Source organism: Salvelinus namaycush, chromosome 37 (genome assembly GCF_016432855.1).
Source record: "Salvelinus namaycush isolate Seneca chromosome 37, SaNama_1.0, whole genome shotgun sequence".
Taxonomy (NCBI): Eukaryota; Metazoa; Chordata; class Actinopteri; order Salmoniformes; family Salmonidae; genus Salvelinus; species Salvelinus namaycush.
The window spans coordinates 18,024,186-18,044,155 of record NC_052343.1 but is presented as its reverse complement, the minus strand read 5'-3'; the positions used below and the strand labels follow the sequence as shown (position 1 = coordinate 18,044,155).

The 19,970-nt window shown below is 41.1% G+C and overlaps 1 protein-coding gene across 3 annotated transcripts in view; it reads left to right on the top strand.

The window, feature by feature from the left end:
- The window catches only part of LOC120031557 (protein cordon-bleu-like), a 45,834-nt gene that overhangs the window by 6,462 nt on the left and 19,402 nt on the right, over nt 1-19,970 (top strand). For 2 of the 3 annotated variants that reach the window (XM_038977364.1, XM_038977362.1), the window contains exons 4-7: nt 162-390; nt 1,914-2,002; nt 2,465-2,542; nt 7,171-7,344. In XM_038977364.1, the coding sequence (XP_038833292.1) occupies nt 162-390; nt 1,914-2,002; nt 2,465-2,542; nt 7,171-7,344 (570 nt within the window). The remainder of the gene's footprint in view (nt 1-161; nt 391-1,913; nt 2,003-2,464; nt 2,543-7,170; nt 7,345-19,970) is intronic. The other variant, XM_038977363.1, reaches the window with a different exon arrangement.

Genomic DNA, 19,970 nt, shown 5'->3' with positions numbered 1-19,970 from the left:
TTTATGAGCGTTTGATTGAGCTCGCCTGAAGTGCCAGATCGGCATGATCGCAGACAAGCTCAAGATCAAACGAATACTATTTGAATCTAGGAGGTTCTCTAATACTCTCTAATACTGTATCCATCCATTGGCACTAAAGTCACTCTGTCTTCCCTGTAAAGAAAACGGTGCGTTTGGTGGTGAACTACCACAGGAGCCAGAAGGCGGTGGTGAGGGTGAGTCCCCTGGCGCCCCTGGAGAGCCTGGTCCCAGCCATCTGTGAGAAGTGTGAGTTTGACCCGTCCCATGTTCTGCTGCTGAAGGACAATGTCAGCAACCACGAGCTGGAGCTGGACAAGTGTCTGAGCGAGCTAGGCATCAGAGAGCTCTACGTACTGGACCAGACTCTTGGTAAATAAACCACCTTATACCCACATCTCCCTCTACCTCTTCCTGTAGAATGGTGACACATTTCTTGCCAACTATGGTCATTGGTACGACAATGATTATAGGAGTTGACAAGACAGCACAAACAGATCTGGGACCAGGCTACTCCACGTCCTCACATGATATCTACAGTGTTAGCCTGGTCCCAGATCAAATCAAGTTTGGAATGTTAAGGAGTTGATATTGTAGCACAAACAGATCTGAGATCAGGCTAACTGTACCAACCTATCTCTGTTAACAAACTATTACTGTTCCTCTTATTCTTCTCAACCTGTTTAATCGTATATTTAATTTGAGCTCTCTCCGTCGTTTTCTGTCACGCTTTTAAACCCTGATTGCATCTATAATCAGCACTCACACGTGAGATTGTTTTGAATCAAAGTAACATGCATTACTTTCTTACTGCAGCTAGCTACATCTGCGCCTGTAATGTTTACATGGAGTGTAATTCAGTCTGGGATAGTTCATTTTATCAGGGTGGCGCTGCAGAATATATAATAAGTGAGCTTGTGTTTACATATTTGGTTAAATGAGCTTTGATAAGCACATGCCTTCCAGGGTGTGTACTCTTCCCCCTATGACTCTGCCCTTAGAGAGGCAATATAGACGGTTAGTCATTAGAACACTACCTACAAAGCGTAGTGAGATGTACTGATGCTTGAGTTAAACTAGAGACAGTTGTCAAATACCATAGTCAGTGTTGTTGGTAGTTTCACTGTTTCCCTCTTTTCTGTAGGCAGGGGTGGGAGGGGTGGGGGATTGCATAGCCAATGACATCGGAAATGCTGCATAGTTTTGATAAAGAGAGAATCTTGTGTAGTTAAGGATAGTCTGCATTGCAACAAAGGCCCTTAATGTTGTTGAAATCCTGTGATTATTTCCAGTTCGTCAACCTAAAATGGCTTCTGCACCTGCTCTAAATTACTCAGGTATTACTGTCTGTATGCTGCTTATTGTTCCCATCCACAATGCTGTAGTGACATTACCTGTGGCTTAACAGTCACTTGTACAGTCACATTAACCCCGTTTTGCCGTTCCTTTTCTCCTCGCTTGTTTTGTTTGTTTGTTTTACATATCTTAGATCAAATATAAGATACAGTCAATGTTATTTCCCTTTCTTTCTGGCTTACAGTGTGTTATCACTGTTTGTTAAATTTATTTTCAGAGGTTGAAGAATAGATGCACTGTCATATTGGAAAAGTTTAGTTGCAGTGCCATCTACTGTTGAAACTGCCTGATTGTAGATAGAGGCTTGAGAGTGTGTGTTTATGGAGAATACTTTTTGTTGTATGCATGGTTAAAAACTTTTAATAACTGACATGACTTGCATAATGTGGTATAGTAGTATAGTTCTAGCTGTGGTTTATTTCATCCCATTGGTTAATGAATGAACTGCATGAATGAATGAACCTATATTTTTAGATCAGTGAGCCAACCCTTTCCTTTAGGAGTGAACTGAAACCTATTGTCTGTCCGTTCATTGTTAGAATACTTCTGTTCCAACACCTCAAGTGTCGGTGGGGCCGAGAAGAAAGGTCTGCTCGGATTCTTAAAGTTCAACAGAAGGAAATCAAAGGTAAGACGGCACAGTTCACTTATGTTCCAACAGTGACATTTAGCCCATTGGCTTGGCTAACTTAGCACCATAATACCTTCTAGAGAATACTACAAGGCACCATGCATAGGCTACTGACTAAGAGACTGTGTGTCTGCAGATCAAGCTGACTTTAAACTGCTGACTACTACTATATGTTGAAATGCAGGAAAAGGAAGCATATTTTTTCTTTTTGATTGGAATAATTTGATACTTAAATCTTCTACTTAAATAGCTACTGTTATTCTTGAGCTCAACATATGATGGCTTTCCATAAAAATAATTAGTCTTATAGATTTTACTGTCCCGGTGGAAAGGGCTTTTTAACCCTAGCGCTGTACGAGTACTGCTACCATATGCAGTTATTTCAGTTATTTGACAGGTCATGCTTGTATTGTAGTTGCATTCTGATGTATTGCATGTTAGATGTACATTCCATTTCAGACTGAAGAACAGTCGCCTACTATGGACATGGATGGTCTTGATAATAATATTATTCAAAATACTGAAAAACACTACAATGTAAGTACTACTAACCCTCCTGAAATGTCTGGGTGTGGTACTTGACATCTTGCATTATATTTTCTTTCAATACTCCAATCTCATTCAATAAGTGCAATCTCATTCATTTTGCAGGAAGATAAATTATGCTTTTGAGTTCTATTCTCTTGTAGATGTTCCAAAACCCACCACCTTGTAACAGATAGTGTTTTATGCCCCACAAAAAATTAAAACACATGAGCTCAACTTTGGTTTTCTTTTCAGTAAGGTTGCAAAATTCCCATAACATTCCCAAAATCCCAAGTTTTTCCAGAAATCCTGGTTCTACAATTCCAAGAATAAGTTGGGAATAAGCAGGAAATCCAGAACTCTCCAACAAGGATTTCTGGAAAACCTAGGAATTTTGGGAAAGCTACCATTATTTTGCAACCCTACTTTTCAGCCTGTGTGCCTCCTCTCGATATAGCTGATTGTCTGTTCTGCTTATGTACCACTAGAGGGCAGACTTGACAAGCTGATTCCCCTCAGTCAATTACAGTACCTTGACGGATTTAAAGTTTCTGCAGCAAGTCAACCTGAAATAAATTAAAGCCTTGAATTATTGCTTAATCTTTGATCAGCTTTACTCAGTGACACACATAATGTATTTAATAGTAAGTTTGTAATACAATAGTAGTTATAGCAGTAGGGCCGGTTTCTTGGGAATAGTTTCTACTCCATCGTGGAGTTCTTTGTATGTGGTGTGCATGTGTGCTAAAACATTATTATATTAGAGCAAACATTGAACAGGCTACCTGTTTGGAAGGTAATTTAATCAGTTTTATACAATTACAGAGGAATCTATTACAGGCAGCCATCTGGGATACACCTCAAATCAATATGGGGATTTTATTGGATTTCCCATAAGACCTTGGTGGATCTCTCCTGCTCATTTGAGTCAAGCCCCAGGGCGCGCACACACACACACACCCTCTGTGTCCTTTGTGATGATGTTACATCATCATACTATACCTGGCTACATTTACTCTGATATCTGGATACCATTATTGGCCGAACAGATGGCAAGATTTGTTGAGAACGGTTCATAACACAGACTGAAGTAGAACAGAATTGCATCTATGATACAGTGTACAGTCCTGCATTGGACAAACTGATGGACCGATATGTTGAAGACTGTGTACATTGTGTATGATCTAAAGGAATGAAAACGATATTGCTTTGCTTATGAGACACCGTTCTAGAGATGCAAAAAAATTTTTTTTTTATTGTACAGAAGAAAACTATTTCAGATCACATTTTGTCCTTGGAGAGGACAATAAGGGCGTGTTGCTAACTCTAAATCATCATAGATGGCCATGTTCGGTTCTATCTGTCTCTAGTCTTGACAGTGAGTACTCCACTTACAATGCATTTCCACCTTGGATAGGCATTGTGGTTAGATCTCAGATTTCCTCCAGCATGGAATTACAGATGTTCAGGTGAACTTTTCCCAAACTTTAATAACAAAGAAAGACTCTAGCTTTTTTGGCTCTGGTCTGTAACTGATTTAAGGTTACATAACGTATGCTACGCATTCATGGTAATTCCCTGCATGGAACATTCCGTTCCAACAGCTGAGTACAACAACAGCACGGATCCCAATTGAATGTTACCGTAGTCTCTACCTAAATTTGGAACGTGTATTTGTGTTGGTCTTTCATAATTGAACATGCAGTGGATGTAATGAGGGACTTTCAGAGAGCCAAAATATTAACCGTTTAGCCACACTCCTCCCTCAAATACACAGGCATTGAGCATGTTGCTCTACCAAGGAGAGGAGGTAACATCGAGATCCTACTACTACAAAGGGAGGCTTACTGGATATCCTATCTAAAAACATTGACCCCTAGTGGTCTGAATATTGACTTTGATCTCAGTCCCTTCTTATGAACAATTCTCTCTTTTATGAACAAGTCTTATAAATGTATATATTCTTTCTACAGCTTATCAGCGTACACCTAATATGTTCCCCCTGTTGATGATGATGCTTATTATACATTAAGGTTGAACCAAAATATTACATTGGTTCAATTTGTAAAAAATACAAATGAAATCGGAAACAATTAAATATGTGAAATTGAATTAAACAATAATTTATGTTGATGCTAATATTGTGTGCAATATTCAATTATGTTTGCATATGATAACAATAGCCTAATATATTTAATATGCCATAAACTATTGTTTTTTAAGTTTCACTCAATTCATTCTAATTAACATATTAATTATGACACACCCCTCACTATTGTCATTGGTTGCACTGTTTGTCTACATAACCTGGTTCAAGTATTCATGACATTTCACTGAAGAAGACACAGTGATGCCGAAACGTTGGTGATTTACCCAATAAATTACTGGGAGTTTATATATGGAGTGTGCGACTCTCTTTATTTTTGTAGTTTATAGTTTATTCTCTGTTAGTCAGCACCTCCACACAAAATAATTTTTCTGGGTGTGCGCCAGCTCATGTTTTTTATTGGTCTTTCATAATTGAACATGCAGTGGATGTACTGAGGGACTCTCAGAGAGCCGGAATATTAACCGTTTAGCCACTCTCACATGTGAGAAGGTCGCCATGAACACATTAGCGCAGCGTGAAAAGTTCATCAGGGGAGGAGAGGGTTGGCCGCTGGCCAAGAATCACTCCCCAGTCCCTGCTGAGCGCTGTCTGATTTCTAAAAATGCTTTTCAGGCCCTTTCTCTCTCGTGACATGGGATCAACCGGCAGAAGATTGAGGCTTTGGATTTACTGGAATATTTGCATATACATACTGTACATGTATATGTACAGTAGAATATATTTAGGCAGCATCCAATAGAAGGGAATAGAGTAAAGCTGACTAATGCACTGTGTAAAGTATGCCATGTCATCTATCCTTGGGATGCAATTATGCCCATGTATAAATCATGTGGTCCTCTGTATCTCAGTTGGTAGAGCATGGCGCTTGCTATGCTAGGATAGTGGGTTTGATTCCTGGGACCAGCCATACATAAAATGTATGCACGCATGACTGTAAGTCTCTTTGGATAAAAGCATCTGCTAGATGTTATATTATTTAGTCAGGAAGATCTAGTAGGTGGGAGAGGTGCGTGTCTTAAGAGAAAATCAAAGTTAAACAGGATGTGAAGGTCATAAAGATGAATGGTGTCGACTTAGTTGATCCAGGCTCTGTTCTTAGAGCGGGGCAGCAGTAAATCTACTGCAGGATTCCAAGGCTCCAGCTAGGTTTTTGTTACATACGTCTTTATCTCTTAGCTCTACATTACTGTATAGTAGCTCGGTCTGCTTTTCCAAGCTTACGCAATATGCAAGCATTTGGCAACTCACATCTCCCTCAAAGCCACACTGCCTCTCCTTAGTAGACTAGAATAGTTTGATTGCGCTTGTCTGGTGTAATGGAACCAATGAAATAGTCCCAAAAGTTCAAACACTGCCCGCCTGGCACTCCAGGCAGGCTCAATCAAATTATGAAAAATATTTATGCCCAGGTCTGAATACCTTTGACTGCTTTTCTCTCCCTCCTGCACATTTTCCATTCATTCTCCCCACTGTGAGAAGTGCTTGGTTCACTGATTACATCTAATGACTAGAACTTAATGTTTTAGTCATTTGAACTTTTTTTCATGACTACTTTGATCCTCTGCCCAGGAATGGTCTGAAATGCTGTGTCATTTTGACTTAATACACTTTCCTTTCTTTTCTTATAACCACCCCACTATCGTTTATAGATGTATATCTTTGTTCCTAGTTGTGCTACAGTACAGAGACAGAAGCTTAGGACGTTTCAGATAGCCTGGACCCAGATCTGTTTGTGCTGTCTTGCCAACTCCTTTTTATCATCACTTGGCACGACATTGACCGTAGGAGTTGGAAAGGCAGTGCAAACAGATCTGGGACCAGGCTAAGTTTCAGATGCTTAGGAAAGCCTTTGATCATTCTTTGATCGTCCCCCATTGCTCAGCAGCATCCCTCTCAGACAGACAGATGGTGTATTAGCGAGGCGAAGTAGCTACAGAATGGTAATAAAGCTGACTGCAGCTGTCACAACTGTCACAAAGCATCCTGATTCAGCAGGGATCTGAGAGCCGCTTCCTTGCAGACTAGACTGTTGTTTCTTGGAGACAGACCCAACCCTAAGTTTTGCATTAGCTTAATGTACCACTGCAATGACAGGCCATGATGAAGCTATGCAGATATTTTACATTCAGTCCTTGGCCCTTGTTAGTCGGAGTCCCAAATGGCACCCTATTCTCTATATAGTATTATGTGTCCTTGTCAAAAGTAGTGCACAACATAGGGAATAGGGTGCCACTTGGGACACAGCGTTAGTGAATAAAGGGCATGACCCATGCTCACCCTTCAGGACTGGCCCTTGACATTTCCACTGTCCACCATATCAACCTGTGATTTTGGGTTTCTGAGACCATTTAGAATTATCTGACCTTTAAATGCCACTCAGTTCATATGTAGCTCTGTTCCGTGTGTTTATAATTGTGTGTGTGTGTACATGCAGGTATATGTGTGTGTGTACTCACACATCTGTTTGTGTGAATGTGTCATCTGTTTGTGTGCCATTATTTCTATGTTCTCTCTCTACCTCCTCCTCCAGGGCCTGTCCACGGTGTCCATCATGCCCTGTGTGGAGGCGCGACCCAGCACCCTGGGCCAGTCCCAGTCCGTCATGAACATCTCCAGGATGTCCCCCAGGATAGAGCTTAAGAAAAGGCGGGCTCCCCCGGCCCCCACACCCTGCCAGGGCTGCTACACACTGGAGGCCTACCAGGTGAGAGGGCAACACACACACACACACACACACACACACACACTTCAGGTCATGGTGACCTGTGTTGAGATCAACAATTGCAACATTGGCTAAACATTTCCTCTAATCTCCTTGTGTTGTTTGTGGATCTAATAGCAATAGTAGTAGTGTTATTTCTCTTCTCGTGGTGTTGTTGTGGGAAATGTTGTTTTTTTCACCATGTTTTGTTGGCTCTAATGGGCTTATTTCCTCCTGTTGGAGCGAATGGGGTTTGTCTGGAACTGTGTGTTGTGGTCATAGTGACCGTTACTAACAGGAACACACTGCTTAATCTGTGAAATGGATTACATTCTAAATGCCACCCTATTCCCTATATAGTGTACTACTTTTTTACCAGGGTCTATAGTGCTCTGGTTAAAAATAGTGCACTATGTAGGGAATAGGGTGCCCTTTGGACAACGACTCCTGTTGAGAAGCACAAGGTGTCCACACAGTATTCTGTGTACTACTCACGCTGTTCTTCCAATCAGGATTTAATTTGGGTTTATGTTGTCGTGGCGCCCAGTTTTTTTTCTCTCTGCTGTCTGTTGTTATTATACCCTTTATAGCGACAATTGATAACCTTTCAGACAATTAATTAAAGTGCCGCATCAGAAACATTCAGTATTGTTTCTCTGACGACAATAAACGTAGCTAATTGATGTGCTGTTGTGTTGTTTTTATGCAGTCTTTTATGGTAGGGTAGCTAGATGTGTTTTCTTTTTACTAAGTGTCTTGGTAAATCATGGTATTTAATGAACTTTAACATACTTTTTTAGGGTAGAGTGGTCTGCACGCAGGCAGCAGGCAGCCAGGTTGCATGCAGGCAGCTTGAGATTATTTGATTGACAAGTAAAATGCCTGTTCAGTGGTGCATCTATCTCGAAGGTTTTCGTGTTGGCATTTAAAAAGCCATAGCGTACCGTTACAGACAAACAAACATACTGTAGGCGCCACATTTCATATGTCTGAAAAGGGTATTAGACACTGTTCAGAAACACCACACTGATGACGTCTTTATCAGTCCGTTCACTCAGAGATAAGCAACACTAGCTGTGCCGTGACTCGCTAGCACGGATGAGACAAAGCGTTGTGTTTGGAAGATGGCTGGCTGCATGTTGAGACACATGGCACATGGGCCTGATGTACCCGTTTGTGAGGGTTAGACAAGGACAGAGAGATCAGATGAGGACAGAGTGCCTGAGGGACGGGATGGCTGCTCTTAGGTCTCCTTTCCGTGAGCCTGAGCTACTGGTAGGATGGCTATTGTTGTAGTGATGACAATCTGTTCCCCTGCGGTATGACTACACTCTATATAGCAAAAGGTGCTATATAGAACCTAAAAGGGTTATTTGGCTGTACCCATAGGAGAACCTTTTGAATAACCCTTTTTGATTCCAGGTAGAATCCTTTTGGTTCCAAAAAGGGTTCTCCCTGAAACCAAAAATAATCCCTTTGTAACCCTTTTTTCTAAGAATGTTAAGTTCGGAATTACCAGAGACCTCACGATACGATATTATCAGTAAGTAAGCCTGTTTAGTAAGCCTGTTTGGCATGCTGGAAAGGTAACATCAGACTCAGGCTTATGCAACAGTAGTCTCTAGTGACAGACAGACTGTTAACATAAACGCTGGTTTTGGTTCTGAGATTGCAGTAATAATGCAGCAGTGGATGAGGTGTGTTTTGGTGGCACAATATCAAATATGTATAAGTGGGGTGTCGTGTTTCCAGAGGCAGACATCAGCTTGACAGGCTCTTTATGCCAATGTTACTGTTACTTTATGCCTTAACTTACTGTCAGAGCACAGGTGAGGTTGAGGGTTCAACAAATGAGACAAAAGTTTGCTGTATCGCTTGGATGAGATGGCATTAATAAACTCAGAAGACTACTGAAGGGAAGGGGGTTAGGTTAGAATAGTGATTGGTCTAAGAGACTTGGAGCCTACTGTAGGAACACAGTGTTGTACATGATCCTAGTTGGAATTCCAGATTCCTTGCTCCTTTTTTTCCCTGATGCTGTGAATCTTCCAACCAGGATTTCTGGGAATCTTGGGAAAGTCACCAGAATTTTTCAATCCTACTCTAAGGAGTGTTATTCTTCTCTGAATCTCAGTAGTTGACCTGATCTGTTCTCAAGTATTTAAATCAACGGTACACATGTCATGGAGCCTACTGAATATCCTCTGTTTTTCTCTGCAGCATGGCTCTTAGTGATGTTGATGTATCGACTCCTGGCTTTGCTTTCAGGGTGGACCTGCCAAGCAGCCCCTGAACAGTACAGTCTGAGGCAGCATCCCTATTGGTCCTGGTCAAAAGTAGTGCACTATGTAAGGAATAGGGTACCATTTGGGACGTAGCCTCAGACTCCATCCCATCAGGGGGATAGCTGGCAGCACAGGCTAAGTGTGATTGATTGAGATGGCTAGCATTACCTGCATAAACCATTCCTTAGGGAGATGTCATAATCTGAACCAAGAGGGGTTTAGTCTTTCATAACAATCCGTCATTGGCTTTTTGTACTGTAGCGATTTTAATCCACTTTAATGTAGCCTACCGTTTTAATCTGTTTTAGCAAGATACAAGTTGTCTGTTTACAATCTTGCAAGGTTTGGATATTTCTACATTGGGCTGATGGTACCATTCTCAGTAATAGTTGTGGTCCTTTTATTTTTTTTGAAATTGAATTTGTGGGGAAACCTCATGAAGGTTTTAATCAGTAGTGTTTTAAAATGTTCCACATTCTGTAAGGTCACACTTTTTGAAGGTCACACATGATGCCTTTAAGAGGAAGCTTGTGATCTGAGTCATATGTTTGCAATCCCTCAGTTAGGCCTACATGATTGCTACGCAAGTAAACCATGTGGCTGCAGAACACTTTGAGTTAGAGTGAGAATGGTTGGTGCGGAAGCCTTAACTTACTCAACGCCTCTCTGAATTGGACTATTCAAGTGGCCTACCTTGGTTGTTCAGCCCATCTGCTGACAACCTCCATTTCCTTTGTAAATGATATTCTATCACTTAAGGCCATGCAGTTTATTTTAGGATGTTTTGTTTCACTTCATGCAAAATTGCTAGTGTATGTATTAGGCAACACTGTGGATGTTTCAGTGTGACAGGCTGTGGAACAGTGTGATTTAAAATAAGTGGCAAACAGAAACATGGGCAGCTCTAATAGTTTTGAGTGCCGATTTAGGGTGTATCCCATATGGCACCCCATTCCCTATATAGTACACTACTTTTGACCAGAGCCCTGGTCAAAAGTAGGGCACTATATAGGTAAGTGTTTCCCAACCCTGGTTCTCGAGTACCCCCAACAGTACACATGTTTTATTGTAACCCTGGACAAGCACACCAGATTCAACTTGTCAAATAATCATCAAGACCTCAATGAGTTGAATGAAGTGTGTTTGTCCAGGGCTACAATGAAAACGTGTACTGTTGGGGACACTCAAGGACCAGGGTTGGGTAACACTGATATAGGGGATAGGGTTCCATTTGGGAGTCTCTCTATCACGCTCCTTTCCTCTTTCCTAAGGAAGAAAACGTTGTGTTCTCAGGAACAAAGGAAGAGGCCCCTAATGCCAAAACAAACAGCCCACTGGAACTGTGTAGTCTACCATCTGTGTGTGTGTGTGTGTGTGTGTGTGTGTGTGTGTGTGTGTGTGTGTGTGTGTGTGTGTGTGTGTGTGTGTGTGTGTGTGTGTGTGTGTGTGTGTGTGTGTGTGTGTGTGTGTGTGTGTGTGTGTGTGTGTGTGTGTGTAAATCTAATGAAGTAGTGGTGGCGTCTTCTCACAGAAATGTTGTGGGGAATGTTGTTTTTTCACCATGTTATGTTGGCTCTAATGGGCTTCTCTCCTCCTGTTGGAAATAATGGGGCTTGTTTGGAGCTGTGTTTATGTTCACATTTAAATCATTATTATTTCCAAATCACAGTCTCACAGTTAAGTTTTTGAAAGAATTGTTTTGTACCTCAAAGAATGACAAAAAACCTAGGCTTTGTTGTGGTTTTATGTTGGAATGTAATCTTAACCTTAGCAGACAAAGTAATATCCTGCACTGATAAAGATATAATGGAATGTTTTCACTACAGTTGGCAGATTAGTCCACACTTCGTCTACAGTAGTACATTGGTTCTCTATTTGAAGTGGACTTATGCCATGAGCACTGATATACTTTTACTTTCAAATCGGTGTATGTGTGTGCATGTACTTGTGTGCACGTACTTACAGATGCACGTGTGTGTGTGTAAGCAAGCGTGCACGTTTTTCTGTGTGTGTGGTCTGATCATAAAGAGCCTCTAAATTCACTGTGCCAGCTCTGGAGTGGTGTGCTGTATTGAGTAATTCAAAAGCTGGAGCTTTGGCAGCCAGGGGACTGAGCCTGCATCCCCCTATTCACTTAATAGTGCACTACTTTTGACCATGGCCCATAGAACTCTAGTCTAACGTAGTGCACTATGGGTCCCATTTGGGACATAGACCAAATCAACCATTAAGGAGTGAGCTAGCATTCCTGCAGGATTAGGGGGTAGAAAAGCTATAGACATATTTGACTGAATGATAGCATTGAGTGGCAGCATATCAGTGTATAGTAAATGTGATTTGATACAGTCTGTGATATAGAGTTAGTAGAGCTGGGAGATGGGTTGTGCAAGTGGTAGGTAGTCAAGTCTGACTGGGTGAGAGAGTGCACAGCAGTTTGGGCATGGCTCATGGAAAATCACCTCAGGCTTGAAAATGCGATGAAAGTAGCAACAAGCCATAAAAAATGATTTGTCAAAACTTTTTATTTTTTATTCCTTGAACGTGGTTGAAGTAAGTCAGAATGTCCTTTTTATTTTTATATTCTAAGAAAAGACATGTGGTGTTTCTCTGGGATTGAGTCATTGTGGTTACAGCACTGTGTTACTTACCGCCCGCCACCTTGCACTTCTTTACAGAGGTAGAGTTGCGTAAACTCCCTGAACTGTGTATGCACCTCCACCAACTCCACCATCACACCACCGTTCATACTTGTCGGTCTCTGGCATACCATAGCATGTGGGGCAAAGTTGAAGCTGTAATGGAGGACTGAATGGGATATGAAGATGGATGTGTGTGTACGTATGTGTGCATGACCATGTGGGTGCACATGTGTGACTGATTGGCTGCTCTTCAAAGTGAAAGACAATACAGTGCAGCTGAACGAAGCGACGGCGTCCTCTCACAGACTGTAATGAGGCCATTCTCTATGAATGCTCCATACTACAGTTGTACTGGAGTGTAAACATACCAAGGGAATTGATTGTGTTGCTCAGCTATGGAGTACGGTTTAAAGTAGCTGAGTGGTGTGCTTTGGGATTTAGAGGAGCCAATTTAAGTCTGGGGAACATGTACATAAGTTTGGCCAAACGGAGACCAAAGCTTCCCTTGCTTAGTATATTTAACAACCCTGCGTGGCAATGGTTTAGCTCCCGTCTAAATCTGATATATATGTTGGAAACATAACGACAGCAATATAAACCATTTGCACGCACACTTTAGAAAGTGGTGAATATTTCTCATTGGACCATACGTTTACTGGATAGTTTTGAGACAGTGAGTTGTGTCAGGTCAACTTTGTGGATCTAATGGAGCATGTAAGATGAGGGAGCATGGGGAGTTAGTCTGTCAGTGGTAGAGTGAATAGTAATACCAGAGTAATGGCTGTCTGTCTCTGCCATGAAGATAGAGGGCTCTGGATGACTACTTTAAAATGGAGATAGCCCTCAATGGGGCTGTCACAGAGGATGCCATTTGCAAGGATAGAACGTATGTTGTCTTTCCATATCTATGGTCTCTGTAGTGGAGGCCTGGCTCATTGAGTTCATAAACAGCTCACCAGTTGACATACGGAGAGACGACAGTAATAGTACAGACAGTTTGTAGCAGGGGGAAAATTTGTCAAAGATCGACGGAAGCATTGACCCATTTTAATACATTGTCTTCACATTTGAGGTACATTTTTTACTTCACCTTTGTACCATATTTGCACACGTTGCACACACACAAATAGAGTTGAGGCTGATGAAAATATATAGTAATTTTGTTCTTTACGAACTTGATCGGTGCTGTCACACACATTAAATATTTAATGTGTTGTTCTGATTAAAGAAGCAATAAAACTGGCCTTCTTTAGACTAGGTGAGTATCTGGAGCATCAACATTTGTGGGTTCAATTACAGGCTCAAAATGGCCAGAAACAAGTAACTTTATTCTGAAACTTGTCAGTCTATTCTTGTTTTGAGAAATGAAGGCTATTCCATGCGAGAAATTGCCAAGAAACTGAAGATCTCATACAACGCTGTGTACTACTCCTTTCATTTCACAGAACAGCGCAAACTGGCTCTAACCAGAATAGAAAGAGGAGTGGGAGGCCCCGGTGCACAACTGAGCAAGAGGACAAGTACATTAGAGTGTCTAGTTTGAGAAACAGACGCCTCACAAGTCCTCAACTGGCAGCTTCATTAAATAGTACCCGCAAAACACCAGTCTCAACGTTAACAGTGAAGAGGCGACTCCGGTATGCTGACCTTCTAGGCAGATTGGTGTGGCTGGCTTCCGGGTTAAGTGGGGCATTGTGTCCAGAAGCAATGTGGCTTGGTTGGGTTATGTTTCGGAGGATGCACGGCTCTTGACCTTCGCCTCTCCCGAGTCCGTACGGGAGTTGCAGCGATGAGACAAGACTGTAACTACCAATTTGGATACCATGAAATTGGTGAGAAAAAGGGCTAAAAAATGTATGTGTTGTATTGGATTTATCCCAAACATAACATTTTGTATTTAGGGCAAAAAGTGAATGACTATTTTAGAATTGAAGTTTTAATGTTGCTTTTCCACCTTTTTTGAAGTATTACTTTATTGCCTTGTTGAAATCAGGATGCATGTTATGAAATATTTGTATTCTGTACTGGCTTCCTTCTTTTCAACCAGTCAATTAGATTAGTATTGTGGAGTAACTACAATGTTGTTTATCCATCCTCAGTTTTCTCCTATCACAACTATTTCGAGATGAGGCTTATGCGCCCAAACTCACACAACACCTTTTTTGATCAATGTAAAGCTTTAGGTCACACACAACATTACGGTCAAATAGGATTCATGGGCAACAAAGAAAACACCAGGTTAAAAAAAATCTATGGGTCATGTTCGATTCTGATCTAAATTTCGAATCACACATTAAGAATGTGACAAATAGCTTTTTACCACCTGAGGAACATTGCCAAAGGTGCGGCCATTTCTATTTTTTTTTTTTTTTTTTATATTTTATTTTTGCATTTTCCAATTAACAACATTCAAGACAAACGTGAAAAGATATTAGACAACAATAGGACAAAGTGACAGTGACAGATGAGCGTAACACAGAAAGAAAAAATAAAACAAATTATAATTATATATACAAACATACGATAAAAAATATATATAATGAGACATTGGATCATATAGTCACCTGCTGTAGGCTACATATTATACATTACGTGTGAAACATTATATAAGGATAATATAGAGATTCATTCAATGTGATGTGGGGGGAGATTCTCCATATAGTCAATAAAAGGTTGCCAAATTCTGTAAAATGTATTTAACTTATTCCTCAAGCGGTAAGTAATTTTCTCCAGTGGGATACAACTATTAACTTCTGATAGCCACATTGCAACTGGCAGGGGGGAATCCAGTTTCCATTTCAAGGCGATACATTTCTTGGCAATCGCTAGCAATATTTCTGTTAGCTTTATAGTGTGGCTTTGCCTAAGATTGGTGTTAGTAAAGTTGCCCAGTAGACAGACCTCCGGGTCTAAAGGGAATGCAACCCCATGAATTGAGGATATGGTATCGCATACCCCCTGCCAGAAACCGTGTAGTTTTGAACACTGCCAAGTGGAATGGAGGAATGTTCCTTCATCTGAGCCACATCTAAAACATAGGGAGGAGATATCAGGGTTGAACTTGTGCAGTCTAGATGGGGTGATATAGAGCTGATGGAGGAAATTAAACTGGATCAGTCTGTATCTGGAGTTCAATGTGGATGTAACACCATCCCTGCATAGGTCACTCCATAGACCCTCATCAAGATCAATAACCAGATCTTTTTCCCATCTAAGTCGGGGTTTATCTAGCCCAGACAGTGTTAGTCCTGACATAAGAGCATCGTAAACACGGGAAATGGTCTTGAACAGTGGTTGGTCTGCGTGGCAGAGTTGTTCAATAGGTGACATCTTAGGTAGGTTCCATTGTCCCTTGAGAGACACCCTAATAAAGTTTCGTAGTTGTAGGTAGCTAAAGAAGTCCCTGTTAGGCAAGTGGTATTTCTGTTTCAGCTGATCAAAAGACATAAGAACTCCCTCCTCGTAACAATGTTCCAGAAGAGTGATCCCCTTATCAGACCATGGTCTAAAGTTACTATTCTGGAAAAACATAGGAATCAATCTATTGTTCCATAAAGGGGTTTTAGGGGAAAGGAATCCCCCTCGTCCGAACAGCTCATGCAGTTTGCACCATGCCAGGACAGAATGTATGATTAAAGGGTTGTCTGTGATGGTTTTTATAGATTTTCTGTCCCATTTGTAAAACAATTCTGCCCCAGTGTCATCATTTACCTCAAGCTTTTCAATGTTCAACCATGAGGGAGAGGGACCCTTGTCAAACCTCTGAGCCAGAAACCTAGACTGTGCTGCCCAGTAGTACATTCTAAAATTGGGGCGGTTTAAGCCCCCTTGACTGTAATCCAGGGTCAGTTTATCCAGGCCAACCCTAGGGGTTTTGCCGTGCCAGATAAACCGTCTGGTCATCTTGTCGAGAGAGGAAAAGAATGCTGCGGGAACAGGGATAGGGAGAGATTGAAACAGATATAGAAATCTGGGCAGGACATTCATTTTAATTACATTGATTCTACCCAGTAGAGTGAGAGGTAAGTCCATCCATTTACAAAGGTCACCCTCCACCTTTTGCAACAAACTGGCCAGATTGAGTTTATAGAGGTTGTTCAGGTTACCATCCACCATTATGCCCAAATATGTGAAGCCCATAGGCGACCATCTAAAAGGAAACTTGTGCTTGATGGTATGATGGTCAAAGACAGACAACGGTAAGATTTCGCTTTTATCTAAATTGACCTTATATCCAGAGAAAGAACTATAACACTGTAGTAGGATCTGCAAGTGAGAGAGGGAGTGTTCTGGGTTTGTTAGAAATAAGATAAGGTCGTCCGCAAAGAGTGATAATTTATGGGTATGGGGGCCCACCTCAAAGCCATGTATGTCAGGGCACGTTTTAACCTCTTTAGGATTAGGGGTGGAGTTTACACTTTTGGGGAAAATCGTTCAAAATTTAAAACGGCCTCCTACTCAATTCTTGCTCGTACAATATGCATATTATTATTAATATTGGATAGAAAACACTCTCTAGTTTCTAAAACAGTTCTAATTATTTCTCTAAGTGAAACAGAACTATTTTTACAGGACATTTCCTATCCGGAAGTGAGATTTCCAATATCGAGGTCTCTCTTCAAAGGCTTGTCTATAAAAGGGCTTGTCACTTATGACTGTAGAAACACGCCATACGCCTTCCCCTGGGTGTCATGCGGAAGTGAGAGAAGAAATGAGGTGATTATCTCGTTCAGGGGTTGAATACAACCGCTTTGATTGAGAGGACCGCCATTTTTTCTTTTTTGGGAGGCGCGAATTTGGACCTGGTATCGCCTCCTGGAAAACGTTCGTTATTGATGAATATGATCTCTGGCTTCGATTTTATTCGATACATGTCACAATAGCATCCTAAAGTATGTTTTTTCAATATATTTTAATTATATTATTGAAATTTATTCTGGACTTTAGACGTGATGCGACGCAAGAATTTTGTCAAGATGGAGAGGTTAGCGTCGCACTGCCAGTGTGCTTGCTAATTCAAGAGGGAAATCGTTCGTTCTGGATCGAAATAAAGACGTTTCTGAACAAAGGACCCCTTGGAGAACATTCTGATGGAAGATCAACAAAGATAAGGACCCAATTTGGGATGCTTTTTCATATATCTGTCGAACTGTGCTATGCTACCGTTCGACTAGAATCAATGCTGCTGTGTGCTAGCTAATGTAGTAAGCTAATATAACGATATATTGTGTTTTCGCTGTAAAACACTTAGAAAATCGGAAATATTAGCTATATTCACAAGATCTTTGTCTTTCATTTGCTATCCACCATATATTTTTCTGAAATGTTTTATGATGTGTAATTAGGTAGTTGACGTTGGTGTCTGTATTTACTCTGGCTACTCCCGTGCTATTTCTGACTGTAACTATGATGGTAGCAGTAATGTAAAACTGATTTATAGCTCAAATATGCACATTTTTTGAACAAAACATAGATTTATTGTGTAACATGTTATAGGACTGTCATCTGAGGGAGTTGTTTCTAGGTTAGTTAGGTTGGTTCTAGGTTAGTTAGGTTGGCTTTGTGCATGCTACCTGCATGCTACCGGTGCTGTGAAAAATGTCTGTCCTCTTTTGTATTTGGTGGTGAGCTAACATAAATATACGTGGTGTTTTTGCTGTAATACATTTAAAAAATCGGACATGTTGGCTGGATTCACAAGATGTTTATCTTTCAAATGCTGTATTGGACTTGTTAATGTGTGAAAGTTAAATATTTCAAAAAAAAAATTTTTTGAATTTCCCGCTCTGCCTTTTCAGTGGAATGTGGGAGGAGTTCCGCTAGCGGAACACCCATCCTAAACAGGCTAATAGCCTCAGCCAACGGTTCGATGGCGAGGGCAAAGAGGTGGGGGCTAATTGGGCAACCTTGTCTGTTCCCCCTATAGAGAGGGAAAGAGGAGGAAGTAATCCCATTGGTAGCAATCCTAGCTTTAGGAGATTTGTAGAGTGATTTTATCAAATTTACAAACACGGTACCTAAACCAAACTTTTCCAAGACGCGAAAGAGGTATGGCCATTCAACCCTATCAAAGGCCTTTTCAGCGTCGAGGGAGACTGCGACACAAGGTATTTTGTTTTTGTTAGCAAGGTGAATTATATCAAAGAACCTTCTGAGATTATTGGAGGACAATCTATTAATTATGAAGCCAGTCTGATCTGGGTTGACCAACAGGGGAAGACATGACTCCAGTCTCTTAGATAGCATCTTGGTGACCAGTTTACAATCTGTGTTAAGGAGAGAGATTGGTCTATATGAGGCGCACTTTAGTGGATTTTTCCCTTTCTTGTGGATTACAGTAATCACTGCTTGAGAGAAAGACTCTGGAAAGCAGTTGTCTTCCCTGGCTTTTTTAAGTACCTCCATGAGGTAGGGGACCAACAGCTCCCTAAATTCTTTATAGAACTCTGGAGGGAAGCCATCCTCCCCAGGAGATTTATTAGAAGGTAAGGATTTAATGGCCCCCAACAATTCAGGAACTGAGAAGTGTTCACTCAGGCGCTCGCTGTCTTCCCCTGACAGGCATGGGAGGTTGAGAGAGGAGAGAAAGGAGTCGATCTCTGATAGATCATCGCTTGATTGGGAAGTGTAGAGGTCTTCATAGTATTTCTTAAAAGTATTATTAATTTCAGTAGGGTCGAAAGATATCTCATTAGTAAGAGTTTCTATAGCATTAATTGTCCTCTTACTTTCCTCTGCTTTCAGTTGCCATGCCAATACTTTGTGAGCTTTCTCTCCAAGCTCGTAATAACGCTGTTTTGATTTAGTGATGGCCCTCTCAGCTTGATACGTGTTCAGAATATTATATTTCAGTTTTTTATTTACCAAAAGCCTGTAAAGATCTTTAGTCGGGCCTCTTTGGTAGGTTTTCTCTAGCTCTGAGATTTCAGATTCAAGGGCACTCAGTTCCGCACCGTGTTTTCTCTTCAGCCCTTTAGTATAGGAAATGATCTGTCCCCGCAGATAGGCCTTCAATGTGTCCCAAAGAATGAAACTGTCAGGAGCGGAGGGTTTGTTTGTCAAAGTGAAAATATTGATCTGCTCTTTGATGAATGCACAAAATTCAGGTTGCTTTAGGAGTGTAGAATTTAGTCTCCATCTATATGCTCCATTTACCTTTGTAGGAATGGAGATTGATAATACCAGGGGAGAATGGTCACTAAGTAATCTGGGGAGATACTCGACATCTAACACTCTATGAAACAGTTGTGTCGACAGTAAAAAGTTATCTATGCGTGTGTGTGTCTTGTGTGGGTGTGAATAAAAAGAGTAGTCCCTATCCTGTGGGTGCAACTGTCTCCAGATGTCTAGTAAATTGAGATCTTTCATGAATGACATGGTGAGCTTGCTGGCTTTGGTAAGAAGTGAGGGTTTATCAGAGGACCTATCAAGAACTGTATCTAAACAAAAATTAAAATCTCCTCCAACCAGTAACCATCCTGGTGGTGCTTGAGCAACCTGAAGGAAGACATTCTGAATAAACATATGGTCATCGAAGTTAGGAGCATAGATATTCAATAGGGTCCAAGACTCTGAAAACATATGCCCCTGCACCAAAACAAACCTGCCCGAGGGATCAGAGATGGTGTTGTTGACGCAGAAGGGGATGTGTCTACTTATCAAAATTGCAGTTCCTCTTGCTTTGGAGTTAAAAGAGGACGCAAAA